The sequence below is a fragment of the Crocodylus porosus genome, unplaced genomic scaffold, assembly GCF_001723895.1.
Source record: "Crocodylus porosus isolate Cpor-Errol unplaced genomic scaffold, CroPor_comp1, whole genome shotgun sequence".
In the NCBI taxonomy this organism is placed as follows: domain Eukaryota; kingdom Metazoa; phylum Chordata; order Crocodylia; family Crocodylidae; genus Crocodylus; species Crocodylus porosus.
Window position 1 is genome coordinate 2,960,572 of NW_017728935.1, and position 15,755 is coordinate 2,976,326.

General features: G+C 57.5%; 1 protein-coding gene across 7 annotated transcripts in view; it reads left to right on the forward strand.

Annotated features, from left to right (window-relative positions):
- The window catches only part of LOC109317778, a 15,673-nt gene extending 343 nt beyond the window's left edge, over positions 1 to 15,330 (forward strand). Inside the window, exons 1-13 of one of the 7 annotated variants that reach the window (XM_019546653.1) lie at positions 756 to 1,139; positions 4,294 to 4,420; positions 5,017 to 5,160; positions 6,461 to 6,592; positions 7,101 to 7,195; positions 7,809 to 7,963; positions 8,486 to 8,541; positions 10,066 to 10,194; positions 10,903 to 11,022; positions 12,125 to 12,256; positions 12,539 to 12,679; positions 13,833 to 13,964; positions 14,651 to 15,330. In XM_019546653.1, the coding sequence (XP_019402198.1) occupies positions 4,346 to 4,420; positions 5,017 to 5,160; positions 6,461 to 6,592; positions 7,101 to 7,195; positions 7,809 to 7,963; positions 8,486 to 8,541; positions 10,066 to 10,194; positions 10,903 to 11,022; positions 12,125 to 12,256; positions 12,539 to 12,679; positions 13,833 to 13,964; positions 14,651 to 14,833 (1,494 nt within the window). In that variant the 5' untranslated portion in view covers positions 756 to 1,139; positions 4,294 to 4,345 and the 3' untranslated portion in view covers positions 14,834 to 15,330. Of the gene's footprint in view, positions 1 to 755; positions 1,140 to 1,465; positions 1,762 to 2,788; positions 3,829 to 4,293; positions 4,421 to 5,016; positions 5,161 to 6,460; positions 6,593 to 7,100; positions 7,196 to 7,808; positions 7,964 to 8,485; positions 8,542 to 10,065; positions 10,195 to 10,902; positions 11,023 to 12,124; positions 12,257 to 12,538; positions 12,680 to 13,832; positions 13,965 to 14,650 lie in introns of those variants that run through there. The other 6 variants (XM_019546655.1, XM_019546654.1, XM_019546657.1 and 3 more) reach the window with 6 other exon arrangements.
- The last annotated feature ends 425 nt before the right edge of the window (positions 15,331 to 15,755 follow it).

Genomic DNA, 15,755 nt, shown 5'->3' on the forward strand with positions numbered 1-15,755 from the left:
GCCCGGCCCGCCGGCGACCGGGAGTGCGCGCGCGCGGAGCTGGAGGCTGTGCGGGTGTGCGTGTGCCTGCGGGGAGTGTGCCGCTGTGTGTGGCTGGAAGGGGTGAGCGTGCTGGTGTGTAGGCGTGACTGGGGCATGGGGGTTGGAGCGGACTGGCGTTGGTGTGAGTTCATGCGTGTGACCGGTGGCTGGTGTGAGTTTGTGTGAGCGTGTGCTGTTGTGGGTGTTTGTGGCTGGAGGTGTGAGTGTCCATGTGTGGCTGGTAGGCGTGTGAGGCTGCATGTGGCTGGGGTGGGTGGGTGGATGTGCCTGGTGGGGGAGGTGTTTGTGGCTGGGGGGTCTGGGTGATGGGTGTGTGCGCGCCTGGCTGGTGCGTGCAGTGAGCGTGCAAGGGGAAGCCCCAGCCGGGCCCTGGCTCTGATGCGCCCCTACCTGTGCGGGGTGCTGGGCGAGGGCTGCGCCGCCTTGGCGCAGAGCTGGAGATAGCACAGCAGAAAGGCCCCGGTGGGGTGCCCCAAGGACCCTGCTCCCCGGGGCATCCTCAGATCTGCTTGTAGCTGTAACGCACGGGCACATCTCTCGGCTCCCCGTGCCCGGGAGATGCGCTGGGGGTAGCCCCGCAACAAGGCGCCGGGACCCATTCAGCAGCCGGGAAGGGGGCCATGGAGGTCGGTGTGCTTCAGAGCCCCGATATGCGGGTGGATGTGGCTCGTTGGGCTGCAGGGGACGGAGCTGGGAGCAGTGAGGAAATTGCACAAGCGATCAGGCAGCAATGGGCTGGGACCGGGGGCCCGTGCGAGACAAGGGGCTTGGATGGGACCCACAGGGGGACTGGGACCTTGTGCTGCCCCTCCATTTGGGGAACCGATCCTCTGCCCGCTAGACCCCTGCACCCTCAGCAGCTATTGAGCACGAGTAGGGCGGTGAGGGGCACGGCCTCCAAATCAGAGCAGCCCAGACCTTACGCCATAGCTGCAAGGGAGAGAGAGGAACCGGGGAACAAGCCCTGGTCAGACCCAGGTCCCTCGCTTTCAGCAGCCGCTGTCTGCCCTCGTGCGACACAGGAGACTGACGGGCTGACCCCGTAAAAAGCCACGCAGCCGAAGCGCTAGGGCCTTGTCTGCAAGCTGGAAGGGAGTGTACATAGGGGCTGCCTCCTTCCCCCAGGAGAGCTGATGGCAAGGACAAGCTGGGGGAGGATGGACATGGAAAATGCAGGAGGAGCCGGGCGCAGGCTGGTAGCAGCAGGATCTGGTACACGCAGGGGTCCAGAGGGAGAAACAACTGGTCTGGCCTGCCTGCATGGGGCGACACTGGGCCTGCACACCCACCAGTTTAGGTGGCTCCCTTTTAAATTAAGGAAGCCTTCTACAAAGCTGTCAGTGCCACCAGGTTGTCACTAGTGCCTGTATCTCGTCCCTTCTGACCCCCCTTCCCCCCCCCCCGCCAGGGATCCTTCCCCAGCACCAGCCTGTCCTAGTCTCTGCAACCCAGGCACTCTGTACTTGTTTCTAGCTTTTTTATTTCAAAGCTGAAGTTAAAGGCTTGGATGCCAGGCATAAAGAAACTGTGCAGCAGCAAGGCAGAGGTGTCTGGTTGTGCAGCACCTTAGCACCTGGGAGGGAGGTGAGTAGATGAGAAGCTTGGCTTTCATTGAAAGAAAAAACCCTGGTGTTTGATTTTGGGTGGGGGAGGCAACCAGAAAGAACCCCCAAGGCATCATTTCTGGAGAGTTCGACTCATGCCTCTTGAGCATTTGAGGTGAGCAAAGCTGCCTTTTTGTCTTGTGAAAACATCATTTAATCTGTGCTCTGGGAGTACTTTATAAAGGAGCATAAATTCTGGTGTCCCTGCGTTCCCGGGAGGAAACTGAGGCCCAGAGATGGGCGGTGACTCCCCCAAGATCACAGGTAGGCCAGTGGCTGAGCTGGCAGTGAAGCCCCTATGCTGGTCCTAGGTCCTTCAGACCCTGCTCGCTGCCTGGGGTTTGTTTCTGCGTTCAGTCTCTCTCCTTTCTGTTGTGGCAGTTCTCATGAGTCACACACTTGGTGTTAATTTTGCCCTTTCTTTTTAGTCAAGTTTCCTCTTCCAGGTCCTGGATGCTGCCTGGCTTGGGTTGCAAACCCCAAAGGGAATGTGAGGTGGTTGGAAAATCGTTGCATTGTTCTCTTTGGTGCAGTCTCACATTTGCAGCTCACAGGCGGTGTACAAGTGACTGCGACCAGTAAAAGGGCCTGAGACAATAGTGCCCAATTCAGGCAGGAGCAATTCAAGTAACAAGGCTCCTGTCCAGGAATGGAGCCTGCCCAGCTCCTAGCTGTCCTGGGAGAGGCTGAGAGCAAGCTGCATCCTGTAAACTGGGCTGGGAAGGTCAGCAAAACTGCTGTCCTTGAGGGGGTGTGAAGACTTGGCACAGTAGGCTTTGCTGTGGGAGTACAGGGAAAGCAACAGGCTGCTTGATACAGCTCCTGGAGTTTCATAGTTTTATAGTTTCATAGTTGTTAGGGGCGGGAAGGGACCTTACAGATCAGTGGGTCCAGCCCCCCTGCACTTGGGCAGGAAAGACGGCTGGGGCAGATGAGCCCAGCGAGATGGACGTCAAGTCTGCTCCATAGCAGACTGCAGTCAGTGGCCAGGTGAGCTTCGAATCAGGCTGGTGGTCAGAAGTCTGCAGCGCTTCTCATCAGTGGTTCGGCCCAGCCGAGCACTGGCCATGTTATTCATAACTAGCTCTTGGCGCCGTTTCCCTGTGGCACCGGGGGCACCACAGCGTGCTCGTTTTAGAAGGACCCCTCCCACCGCCCCATGCCGACAGCTTTGGCTCTGGTTTGTGCTGCCAAAAGTGCTGCTTGGCGTGGGGGGTGCGGATTTCCTTATGCCGGTTCCTGCCGGCCCCGATAACGTTGACGTGCTGGGTTTCCCGTCAGGAAGCGCAGACCTGCCCACCTCAGCCATGCAGTTCCTGAGGCTGGAGCCCTTTGTGGAATACGGAAATTTCCTCTGCTGGACTCGTGACCGTCCCTGTGGGGTGGCGACAAAATGTAGTGAGCAACCCTCGGAGAAGCAGTGAGTTGTGGGTAAGGGACAGCAGCCCTGCCTGTACCGCACCGGACACCCTAAGGTGCCAGCTCAGGACTGGGACACTTGGGCATGAGCCCTGTAAATTAGGAGGACAGCCTGTGCACTATAAATACCATTGCTGCCTTGAAGGAAGCAGCTTGTATAATGACTCCCTATCACCCCTGAGGGTCATTAGTGGCATCTGAACCCTGGGCCAGCAGCAGTTAGCAGATAAGTTTCTATCCCTCGAGCTAGAGGAGTGACCATGTGATGTGGCAGCAGTTGTAGGGTGTTCTAGAGGCCATTGGGGTTTGTGTTGACAGTCAGAAGCTTTGTGTGATTGCAGTCAGATTTGTCTCACCCAGGTGAGAAGCCCCGTTCAGACACAGGCTAGCACGCTGGAAGAGAAGGGTTAGCTGGCCCAGCCGTAGCGTGGGCTTCAGCATACGTTCAGATGTGTGACCCGTGTGCCTGCCTTGCAGCACTTGGGTCCCTCCAAAACAAGGCAGAGAAGCAGCATGTGAAACGAGAGGTAAGTAACAGTTGCTGCACGGATGTGGGGCAGGAGACCAAGTGAGACCTGCGTGAAAGGGGGAAGCGGAAACGTGTTCTGATAAGGAGGGTTCAGTTAGGAAGTGGAAACCACAGCGTGATCTCAGGCAGCTGCAACAACAGTGGGGATCTGAGAGGTGACAGTGCTGGGCACGCGGGCTTCCGGGTGTCCCCTGGGGAAGGACCTGCTAGCCAGCCCGGACCCTTTCTTCTGTTGTAAGTACTTCCTCAGCAGTCGTGGCAGTGACATTGTCTAGGTGTGTGTAACTCTTGGGGCCATCGTTGCGTGTTTTAGCAAAGGAGCCAGTTGGCCGTGTGATCGACAGGCATCTTCAGCTGAATTACAGCTATGATCGACACCGGGGGGAGGTGTGATTTAAACTGGACCCTCTGTGAAAAGGGCCTGGCGATCGTCCTGAGGAGGGAGGTCCTCAATGGGGCCCCAGAGCTGTGTCTGACGCTGGACAGAGGGCTGCCAGTAAGGGTGAACAGCCTTGCAGGTGCCAGACATCGCCCCTCGGAGTTGAGCTGATACGAGCATACCGGGAACTGCAGAGGGTCTTCAGTCCTCTTCCACTCGCTTGACTGAGCCTTGTTGCCCATCGGGACGGAGCCAGGACAAGGATTTGCCATCTGCTCTGCAGCCCCTTGATGTGCTTGTGCTCTCTCCCTCACCTGCAGTCTCTGCTGCTGACCCATTGCATCCTCCTCCATTCTCCTCAGGACCTGAGCGATGAGGAAATCCTCACCTGACCAGAGGTTCCCTAGAAGAGGCCACCCGAGGAGGTCGTGCCCACCCCACAGGGAGGTAAGTGGCATCTGTGACTCGTGGGAGAGTTGGAGCTAGCCTGGGACTCGGGATGTGGTTGAGGGGCCGTGGACAGAAGTGGAATCGTGTGACCAGCTGGGGCCCGTTCCATGGACCCTGGGCATGTCTGGGAGCACGGGGAGGGCAATGAAGCCTCTAAAGACAAGATCCATCTTCTTTTCTCCCTGTGCCTTGGGCATGGTGGTGCTCCAGCCAAGCCCTGGTCGTGCTTCCCACCCTGCCCACGTCCCAGCTTTGTTCCCTTGGGTGGGTGTCTTCCACCAAAATCCCCCCTGCGCTGGCATGGCTGGTGACACTGAACGCGTGCCATTGTTAGGCTCCAGAGCCAACAGCCACATTGAGATAGGTGTGAGGGCACATCATGGCCCTTGGGGCAAGGGGGCCGTTGTCCACATGGGCTCGAAGGCTAGGATGCTTTGGGAACGCGGAGAGCGAGGTTTGGCCATTGAATAGGCCCCACCATCCCATTGCTGCTCAGTGGGGAAAGGAGCCCTCAGCATCTGTGATCGAGGCGAAGATCTCGAGTCCTCTGTCTCGTTCTCATCCTCTGCCATATATATATATCGTCTCTGCAGCCTCGCCCCCATGATTTCAGACCCGTTCCACACACCCCTGACTTCCCCAGGGGTGACGAGGGCCAGGGCTGGGTACCCCATGACCATCTGGAGCTGGCCAGATGGGATTATGAGCAGGGGGAGTGCGCAGATGAGTGGTGTTTGGTAAGTGGGTTCCTTGGTGCTCGCTGGGCCATGGATATGGGCAGCAGTCCTGCCAGGATTGGGTGGGAGCAGGGGTGGTGGGTGGAGGAAGGGGCCCCAGTGGGAAGTTGCGCTGCACTCTCAACTGACCAGCGTGTCTTTGCTTAGCTGACGGGATTGGTCACAGCACCCAGGGCAATGGGAAGGCGTTGGGGACTAGCAGGGTGAGGAGGGGTGGTAGGTCCTGAGCAGAAGCTACTCATAAGCCGGGAATGGTAGGGTCACAGCTGCTGTCCACCAAGCCTCGTCCTGACCTGGCCCTGCCTCCCTGGGGTCACACACTCCGGCAAGAGGCCCAAGCATGGCACCGGGGCAGTGTGGGGAGAGCCAGGCCCCTGGGGACTAGCGAGGATCAGGGCAGCAGCATGGTGATGGGTTGTCCCTATAGATCTGGAGCTGTGTTCAGCTTTGCTAAAAGCTTCCCCAGTCACCCCAGCAGCTAATGGGTCCTGTTGACCAGTCCAAGCTGGGGGGATGTGAGGCCAGTCATTCCTAAGCAACCATCAGGCTTTAATCACTAGCCCAGGGGCCAGCCATCTGTGCTTGTACAGTCTCATACAGCTCCCTCTGGTGTGGAGTAGTGGGCTCAGCAAGGTCCTAGGTGTCAAGGCCTCCTAGTTTTCCTTGATGACTCTGCTGCTGATTGGCTCTGGGACCTGTGTCCAATCGCATCACCTTCCCGTGCCTCGGTTTCCCCACCCAGGAAGTTCCACTTGCCTGCCTAGCACCCATTTTTATTTCTACCCTATGTAATCCCCGCCCTTCCCTCTTTGAGGCAGCAGCGAGGCAGCCTTCAGAAAGGGGTGAAGTTAGGGAGGGACAGCTCAAGTGCCTGCTGTACCACCCATGCTGTGCCAAGAGCAAGAGGGGCAGCCAGTGACCTGGGCAGGACCCCAGAAGCTCCTTACAGAGAGGCAGGTTGTATCCAGTGTCTGTAACGGCCCTAGGGTGATGAGTTCCACCAGCCATCTCCAGCGGGCAGGACCAAGGTAAGATGCAGGTGGGCAGATAGACCTCACCCCCCAAGGACAGGAAAAAATCCTAGGGAAAGGCTATAAACCTTCATGCTTCAGGGCATGCACCAGCTGCTGTGTGAGAGCGGCGAGGCAGAAAATTCTCCCCTAGGCAAGTTATTCCCTGTTGTTTCATGTAATGGCTGGTGCTGGTCATGATCAGGGAGAGCACATGGGAGTGAAGGGACTGCTGGTCTGCTGCTCAACAGCAGTTCCTCTGAATGAGGGCATGTCATTCGTCTCTGCAGCCCTGTCCCCAGGACTTTGAATGCTTCCCCTGCCCCGCAAATGGTGAAGACTGGGGGTGGGAGCCTTATGATGACTGGCAGCCGCACGTTTGGGATTACCAGCACGGGAGACACGAAGACGAGTGGCACTCGGTAAATGGGGTCTGTGCTGGGCCCTGGTACTCGGGGGAAGGTCACGCCTATGGGGAGACTGGGTGGTGGGTAGCAGGCAAGACTGGGGGGGGAGCAGGGCTGAGGTCAAGACCAGTGCAGTCTCCACAGGGCTGTTTTCCATGAGGGAACTCAGACAAATGGGACCTAGTCCAAACAGAGGAAACCCCTGCAAGGTCAGGGGGGAAATTCCTCGTGCTCTGACTTTGGCCACGTGCTAGAGCTCTCCATGCTCTCACGGGGCCAGTTGCTTCTGGAGAAGCAGCGTGATCTGGTGTACGGAGCCGGGCACTGGATTTCACTCCCAGGAGAGGAGCATTGCCTGGTGTTCACAGCAGACTGTCTCCAGACTCCTGGGTTCTATTCCCAGCTCCAGGAGGCAGAGGGGTCTAGGGGTCTTCCCTCCCTCTGTCCTGTTGAGCTGCAAAGAAACCTGCGGTCAGAGTGGTGCCTTGCCTTGAGCCTCTGTAACGCATGTCTCCTCTCTCAGAACGTGACCCCCGATCAGCACTGCCTGAAGCCTCGCATGCACAATGCGTCCCTGCACCCGATGGAGGAGTATTGTCACATGGACGCAGTGCTGGGGTAGGTGACTGGGCAGAGGGAGGAGCTGGGTATGCAGCCTGCTGGCGATGCTGAAATTGCCCCTTTGGGGTGGGGGGAGGGGTGTTCAGGCCTTTTCACTTCCAGGTTTGATTGCACAGGGGGGTTCTCTGAGGGGCTGGATTGCAGCTGAGAGTGAGGGATGTCCAGAAAGCCCCCATCCATCACCCCACAGTGCTGCCGTGCCCTCCTTTCTCCACCACAGTCAGATGGTCCCAGTCTATCCCAGGAAGACTCCTAGCTGGACTCTTACTGCTGCTGTTGCCTTCCAGCTGTGGCTGTCCTTGCTTCCCAGGGCAATGAGGATCCCCTTGCACAGGGTGGGGGGTTTGCACCCAGGGCCAGGGACAGGTGGGAGAAGACAAAGTCTCTGCCTGCAGTGAGGGGATGTCAGCCTGCCAGTTCTTGGGTCAGGGTGGATTCAGGGTACTGGCCTAGACACGTGCTACCAGAGCCAGCGAGTGGAGTCTCAGGATGCTTGTATGGCACGGGGGACAGGTGCTAGGCTGGGCAAGCACTGACTAGGAACAGGTTGGAGCCTGAGAATTGCCCTTCCCCTGAAGCTGCTTGTGAGCTTGTCTGTTCCTTCCAACAGAGACCAAGGGGCTGCCTGCTTTCCTCCAAGCTATCGGGGCCGTGGCTGGAAACCTCGCTGGGGCCGGGGCCGGGGCCGGGGTCGGAGCCGGGGCCGTGGCAGTGGCAGCCGAGGGAAATTCTCTTCTCAATACCACAGCTTTGCACCCTGCAGAGGTTTGTCCTTTGGGGCAAGGGGATCTGCTGCCATACTAGATGCAAGGTCCTCTGCCCACCAGCGCTGGATTCCGGGGTCTCAGCCATGTCTCTGCCTGGGTCCTGCCCAGCCTGGCTGTTCCAGATGCCTCCCTTGGGAAAAGTTGCGGGGGGTGGGGGGGTCTGGAAAGAGCAGGTGCTGAGAGTGGGAGCTACAGGTCACAGTTGGCTTCTGTCCTGGGCTGGTGGATCTGTTACATGGGGAAGATTTTGGAATGGGAAGCAAGCTGGAGCCTGCTGGTAGAGAGCCTCAGCCCTTGGGAGCGGGTGACATTTTGGGCAGAGTGACACAGGGCCTGTCTGGCCTTCCCTCACTCCAGTCCTACCCTGGTCTGTGGGGCAGGAGGAGTCTTGATGCTAAGCCAGATCTGCAAGCACCACCTCCCGGATGGGCACAGAAATAGGCCCTGTCTCCCCAGCACCGGTCCCCTGGTGGGAGTCAGAGCTCTGCCTGCCTCAGTGTCTCCATTGGTCTCTTCACAGAAAAGTTCAAGTCCTCCAGGCTGTCGGATTCCTACTCCACAAAGAATCTCAGAGTGGTAAGAGGCGAGCAGCCATCCCTCAGGACAACGCCCATCAGCCAGTCCCTGCAGAGAGGGTGGTGGAGGGCACAAGTCAGGGTGCAGACAGTGCTCTGTGCACGTGTGGGGGAAGCAGCGGGGAGGGTAGGACTGTTCTGCCTCTGCATGCACTGGCTGGATGGCCCTGGAGACCCCAAGGTATCCATGGAGCAGGAGCAGCAGAAGTCCCCCACATGGAGCGTGGGATTAGCCCCTCCACTGGGACAACTTGAAAGTGACTGGGCTGCCTCTGTATCCCAGAGGAGACCATGGCCTGTAGCAGCAGCACGGCCATTAGTAACTGGGAAACCCCACACCGCCAGAGCAAGCGGGGATTGTGCTGCTCCCCTCGCCCCATCTCAGGGGCTTCCAGCCAGAAAGGATCCTTTCAAAGCTGCCTATGGGATTTGGACACCCACTTTCTATTACCATTGAGCAGCATGGCTTTGGGATGTTAGAGCCCATCTTTACGCTAAGGATCATAAAGTGCTGTGTGGGCCAAGGAGGGAGCCCTCACTCCAGCAAAAAGATGCTGCAGGCTGTCTTCTATGAGGCTTGGTGAGGAGGGGAATTGCTGCCCAGTGGTTAGGGCACAAGTTTAGCACTTGGGAAGATGGCAGTGCTCTGCCACAAACTGCCTGCATGACCATGGGCACGTCATGTAAGCTCTCCATGCCTCAGTCCCCCACGTAGAGGCTGGGGGTGCTACCAGCGCCCTAAAAACACTGGAGATGGGGAGGCATGTGAGGGAATCCAGCCTCTCCCTGCTCCGTCACAGACATGTTGTAACCCAGTAGAAGGGAGAGCCTTTCCGGTCGGGCAGGAAGCGAAAGTCAGCAGCGACCAAGAAAGACTCTGTTACTTCAGCAAAATATCTGCAAGCCCAAGCACCCCAAGGAGCAGGGATTTCTGGAGGGGGCTGGGGCTTCTTGGAGACGGGATCAGGTTCCCTCAGTTGCTTGGCTGTGGGACAGCCATGGCCTTGAGCGCACTGTGGGCAAGGAAAGGGCCAGTACCTGATCAGGACACGGGCCATATGGAAGGACAAGGCTTTGTCTCAGTGGCCATAGGCTCAGCCCTTTGCTCTGGAGACCATGAAGTCCCCAGAGCAAAGCAGCCCCTTTGTAAGGACTATTCTGCAAGGAAGTGAAAGATAAGTGCTGCCTTTAAAGTGCCATTTAGCAACAGGCAGCTGCTGCCACCTCCCCTCTTGCCAGGTCAGGCCCTGAGCAGGCTGCATCTCCCACAGCTCAGCTTGTTGCGGAGAGGTCGGCGCGGTCTCAGCGGCCTGTGAGGGGAAGGTTCAGCTCCCTTCCGGCCCCAGGCTGAGAGTATCGTGCGGGGGTCCCGACCCAATCTGTGAAGGGGGTGTGGTGCCCAGCATTCAGCAGCTCCCCTCGAGCTCCGAGCAGCTGCAGTGTGAGCAGCAGAACACATGCACTACCTCCTCGCTCTCGGTCATCCTCTCACCTCCTTCCCTTGTCCCATCCAAACCCTCCACAGATCCAGCTGGAGCCCGTACAGGAGACCAGCAAGCATCCCAGCCAGGCCAGCTCTACCACAGAAGCTGACCACCCCTCATCTGAGGCCGCTGAGCCGCTTGATCCCATAAGGCCGGAGGAAACCGAGCTGGTAGGAACTAACCCATCTCTCCTTTGGGCAGATGTGCGGGGGCCCTAGGATAGGGTTGACCTGCACTGAGGGATCCCCTAGGGGCTTTAGTCCCTGTGCTAGGTGCTGTACAAGCATAGAATGTAGGGCTGGCCACAGCTCCAAGGAGTCCAGCAAGAGGCATGAGATTCGGCTCCTTTCCTCTCTGAATGCTGCACCTGCCTTTCATTCTCCTGCCCCCGGTTCTTCCCAGCTCCCGTTCTGGTCCCAAACACATCCCATAGCACTTGGCTTTGGCAGTCCAGCACAGGAGGTGACAGAGCAGCCAGTACAAAGCCTTCTGGGGGGCACCTTTGCGTTCCACCCTTTGCTGAGGCTAGCGGTGCTGGAGACGGAGCACAATTGCAGCCTCCGTGCTAGGGGCAGTTACCTGCTATGAGCCCAGGTGGAGACCTAGCAGATCTTCACTCAGCCACCAGACAGCTCTGCGCAACAGGCTGGCTGGTCACAGGCGCCCAGATCCCAAGCAGCAGCAGTGAGTCAGGCAGCTCAGATACAGGCTTAAATAAATTCTTAGCAGTCACCTCTCTTTGAGACTTCCCATTGCAGGGAGAAGAGGAGGGGGAGGATTTCCTGCCCGGTTCTCTGGATTCCAGCACAAAGCACCAGCTCCCCTCCTCCTCTGCATAGTCTGATCTGTCTCCTGTGTCCTGCTGGAAATCATTGCAGGTCCAGCTGGGAGCCGGTCTGGAGGCTGCAGACTGTCACAGCCAGGCCTGGTCTTCTCTGGCAACTGAGCCAGTCCCGATGGAAGATCCCCATTTCTTGCAGGGGGAGGAAATCAAGCTGGTACGAGCTACCCTATATCTTCTCATCCTTCTCCTCCCTGAGGGGAAGGAAATCCTCTCCACATACCTCTCCCTTCTACGCATCCACCTGGTATTGGCAGGGGACATGATTCATTCCTAAACATGCCCCATAATTCACCATCTCTTATTGGGCTCCAAAGGCGTTTTCAGAGCAACCGGCACAAAAGGATGTGGGTGACACCTGCAGGGGCACACACTCCTTGCAAGACAGTGTTGGGATGAACCCAGGTGGGGGTTAGGGGCCTGCTAGAGCAGGGGTTACCGTGGAGAGCGCTGGCTGTCAGTCAAGTCAGAGATATCAAGCCGAGGGGCACAGAAGAATCAAGGTCCAATCAAGCTGCGGGAAGGCAGCACTCGGGAACAGGCAGGGCAGGAACAGTGCAATCCAGCATAGGAACCGGCAGATAGGGTGGTGGGAGCAGACTCAGCCAGGTGCTAGGCATGAATCCAGACAGGTGAGGCTCACGTTGAGGCTAGGCCAAGGTGCAGGCAGGAACCTAGGTCGGGATCCTGGCAGCAGGTCAGGCTAGGCAGGATTCACATGAGATCTAGACAGGCGTGAGCAAGTTGGCGGGAGGCACCGCCAGGCTATTTGTTTGATTCACCTGCTCACCAGCACGTATGTGAGGCTTGGGCCTGAGCAGTGAAGCCCTCTTTTGCAGGCCCCGAGGCTGACTCAGCAGGGTCTAGACTCATTATGGGTGACTAATTATGGTCTAGGAGGGTGGCAGGTTATGTGATGCCCCCTGGAGTGAGGTCCCTCAATCATGCCTTGCAGGGGACAAGAGCATACCCCAAGCAGTAGAGACCTTGGTGGAAGTAGCTGCCTGTGATGGACTGGCTTTAATAGGAGTCTGCCCCTGTGCAGAGGGGAGCCCAAGACAGGCAAGTGTTTTTGACCTTCCCAACTGCAGCTGGCAAGTAGAAGGGAAATGTTTTTAGTCCGGCAGATTTTCTCTTTCGGCTGCAAAGTTTGCCTATGGGGCTGGAATTCTTGGTGCCCTGTGTTCACTCCGGCACCCACAGCCCTGTCCTCTCCTGGGGCCGGGAAATGGTCCTCCAATCCGACTCAAATCTCACAGGTCCAGCTGGATGTCGGCTGCCAGGCCACAGAGAATAGCAGCCAACCTGCCTTTGATGTGCTTCCTGAGCCCTCCACCCCACCGGAGACCACAGAGGACCTGTGTCCTGTGAAGCTAGAAGGAATGGACTTGGTAAAAACCAACTTGTCCCCTCTTGTTCACCTGGGATCAGATGCACTGATAGGACTGGACACCACCTTCCATCCTTGATCCTCTTATTTCCCCAGCTTGTTTGGGTTGGTAGTAACAAGACTTACCCAGGCCAAGGTTTATCCAGGAGCATCCCTGAGGCCCCTGCAGCCTTCTGGTTTTGCTTTGTCACTGTGTTCCCTGCTCCCATGTCCCTCACCTGGTTGCAAATCCATAACCCCTTCTTCCTCTGGAGTGGCCTAACCTCCCTCTGTCCCTTTCCAGCATCTCCCGCTGCAGCTGGAAGCAAGCCATCTGGCCGTGGATCATCCCATCCAGGCTACATCTGCTCTAGCTACCGAACCCCCAGCCCTGCCTGACACCACAGAGGATCTGCATCTGCTGAGAATGGAAGAGACTGAGATGGTAGGAATGGATGTTTGCCCTTTCATTTTCCTAGGTGGCTGCTGTTTGTGAGGATGATCTTTGGGGTCCTCGTACCAATTCATGCTCTTACACACCCAACCTAATACTTCTTCTGTGTGCTTGCCTTCAAGTGCCCTTAGAATCCTTTGCTCAGCTGCCAGGGCTGCTGCAATAGAGGTGCAAGGCCAGCCAAAGCAGAGGATTCTGGGAAGCATCTTACATACTCCATTAGCTTTTTGGCACCGTTTCAAGGGCTGCCAACATGAACTCTAGGTCCAGTCTGCCCAGGGGCTGTTCTTCTGTGTGATGGACACCTGCCTACGGGGATGGGAGCCATCACGCTTGGGCAGGAGATGAGAACTGCTGTCCCATTGTAGTGACACCTTGTGACGACTGACCTGGACAGAGCTTCAGCTGGTGACTGACTCCTTTCCTAGCTGTTGCTTACCCTTGTGCCCCATGCAGACAGCAGGGGAAAGGTCAGAAAAAGCTTTTAAAATACACTGCCACCAGCACTTACCGTGTAGGGGAGTGGAACTTCTCTCTGCTTTCTCCAGTCATAGTCAGGGCCTTGGACAGCTGCAGTTGAAGAAGGAACTTGATGAAGGATCTCGGAGGTGGTTCAGGGAAGAACCACAACACGTTAAAAGACAGTGCGAGACCAGTCGGTTTAGCTAGACGAAAGTCCAGGGTTGACTTGGTCACAGGCTTACCGGTATCTACATGGGAACAAAAGGGACCTAAGAGGCCTCTCCAGTCTACAGGCAGAGGGATCCAAACTAGATCCAAAGCTGGGAGTTGAAGTTGGATGAAGGCAGAATAGAAAATAAGGCACAGATATGTAATACTGAGAATCATCAGCCCTTGGGGCAAGTCCCCAAGGGCCATGGAGGATTTCCCACTGCAGGGAATTTGCCATAATGGAGTTGGATGTGGCAGCTAATTCAAGGGCAGTCCAGTGTCATACTGGGTTCATGCTGGGTGATGACAGCGGTCTCCTGACTTCAGGAGTTCCCTCCAGCTACACAGCCAGGTGGTTTGGTTTTGGGGCACTTGGGTTGCCAGCAGCCCCATTTCATTCCTGGAGCTCTCAGCCCCTGTCCTTGCACCTGAACTGTCTAATCTCTGTCCCTTGCCCTGTGAAATGCTGCAGGACCAGCTGGGCACCAGTCTGGAGTCTGCCAACTACCAGCCCCAGGGCTCTGTTGCTGTGTTCACGCCGCCCCCGAGCACTGAGGACCGTCGCTCTGCAGCTATACTGGCCAGGAAGGAAGAGATCGAGCTGGTGGGTTCTGGCCTTTCCCCCCACTAACCTTGCTACCAACACTGCCCTTCCCATGCCTCTTCTGAATGAAGGTCCAGGAGATCCTGGATTGGGCACCCCCAGAACCCTGCAAGCAAAAAGGAAGGGCAGTGCAAGCACCATGGTAGTGCCAGGAATCAGAGCAGCCTAGCTCCCAGCCCAGCTGCCTTGTGGCTTTTTGTCGCATTCTAGATGCTGCCTGTGGCCTTCCCTACATGTAGAAACCACCCTGCCACACACACACACCTTTCTCCCCTTCACTGGACTTTTGCTTTGCCAGAGAGTGGATTAAGCACCCTGGGCGCTGGGAGCAGATGGGAGGAGGAATGGCTGGGTTGTCTTGATCCCCATTTGTCTTGTGGGCCCACCTGCCCTTCCCCAGGGGCTGTAATGTGAGACTCTGCCCCCCTTGCTCTTAACCCCTTAGAGCCACTGGTGACAGTGACAGCTTTGGGATTCAGTTTTAACGTCTGAATGGGCCTGGGGAGAGGACCCCGCCTTGTCCTAACAGCAGCTGGTGTTGATTAGAGGGTGACTGCCCCTCTTGCTCAGCCACACTGCGGACCCACATAAGGCTCCCTGCTCCCCCAAGGGCTAGCGAGGCCTGGGATTAGGGACTGGTTTATGGGCTGTCTCGTCTGATGCGCTTCTGTTCCCCCTCCTCACAGTCCTACCAGCAGTTCAGTCTTACCATCGCAGTGGTGGCCACCATGCTGCTGCAGAAGGAGCCCTCCATGGAGGCGGCAATGGGCTCGGCCCTGCGTGCCAACCTACAGCAGATCAGGGGCCATTACCTGCAGGAGCTGGAGAATTTCATTGACAGCTACGACTCGGCCGCCACCAGCTCGTGAGACACCGCATGGCTGGAGACACCTGTCCTTGGCTCTGGACCAGGTCAAGGGAGTGGTGCCTGCTGAAGGCTGAGGCCAGCCAGATGCTTCTGTCAGCAGCAATGGAGGGACCTGCTGGGGTTGTATGAGCAGCCAGCTGGCACAGACTGAGGGAGAAGGGCTCAGGGGCCTCGGTATTGCTCTACATTGGGCAGTGGGGTCTGGTCCTGAAATGGGAAAGGGACTTCTGGCTGGGGGGCGACCGCTCTGAGGAGCTGCAGCCACGGGGTTGAAGGGCATGGGAAGGAACTGGGGCAGGAGCACTGTTGGTGCGGGGTTGTTGTGGAAGCAAAATTCCTGGACTCCTGGCAGTTTTTGCCAGCCTGGGGCTGGGTTGCAGCCTCATGGCTTTACCTGGGTTCTGGGCAGGGAACCCTACACAGGGCCTGGCAGCGGGCCTGGGGCTTGTGCAGTTTTATTAGTGGAGAAAAATAAAACAGCAGGTGAAATTCCCCGTCCCCACGCCTGTCCTGCCAGGATTACTGCCCCTCCCTGAGGGCGAGGAGAAGCTGTTCTCCACTGACTGGTGAAGCCTGCACGGCAGCCACTGAGAGGGGGTTGTGACTGGGAGGCTGTTAAGGGCTCTCTTGAAATCTGGCTTCAGCGGATGCTGGAGCCCTGGGCAGCTGCGTGGAGGCACAGCCAGCATCCTCCTGCTCTGCTCCTTGTCGTCCCAGGCCAGGGCTGGCTCCAGTCTACTGAGCTCTGCCTAACCCAGGATGTTGTGCTGCTGGCTTCAGCAGCAAGAATGTCTCATAGGCGCTATGGATGAGTACAGGGGCTATGGCTGCCTGCCCTGTCCGGCTGTCCCACCTTGGGAGGCTCTTGCAGTCTCCCACCTGCAACCAGCTGTCAGGTGAGAGCAGTGCCTGGCCTAGGTGGG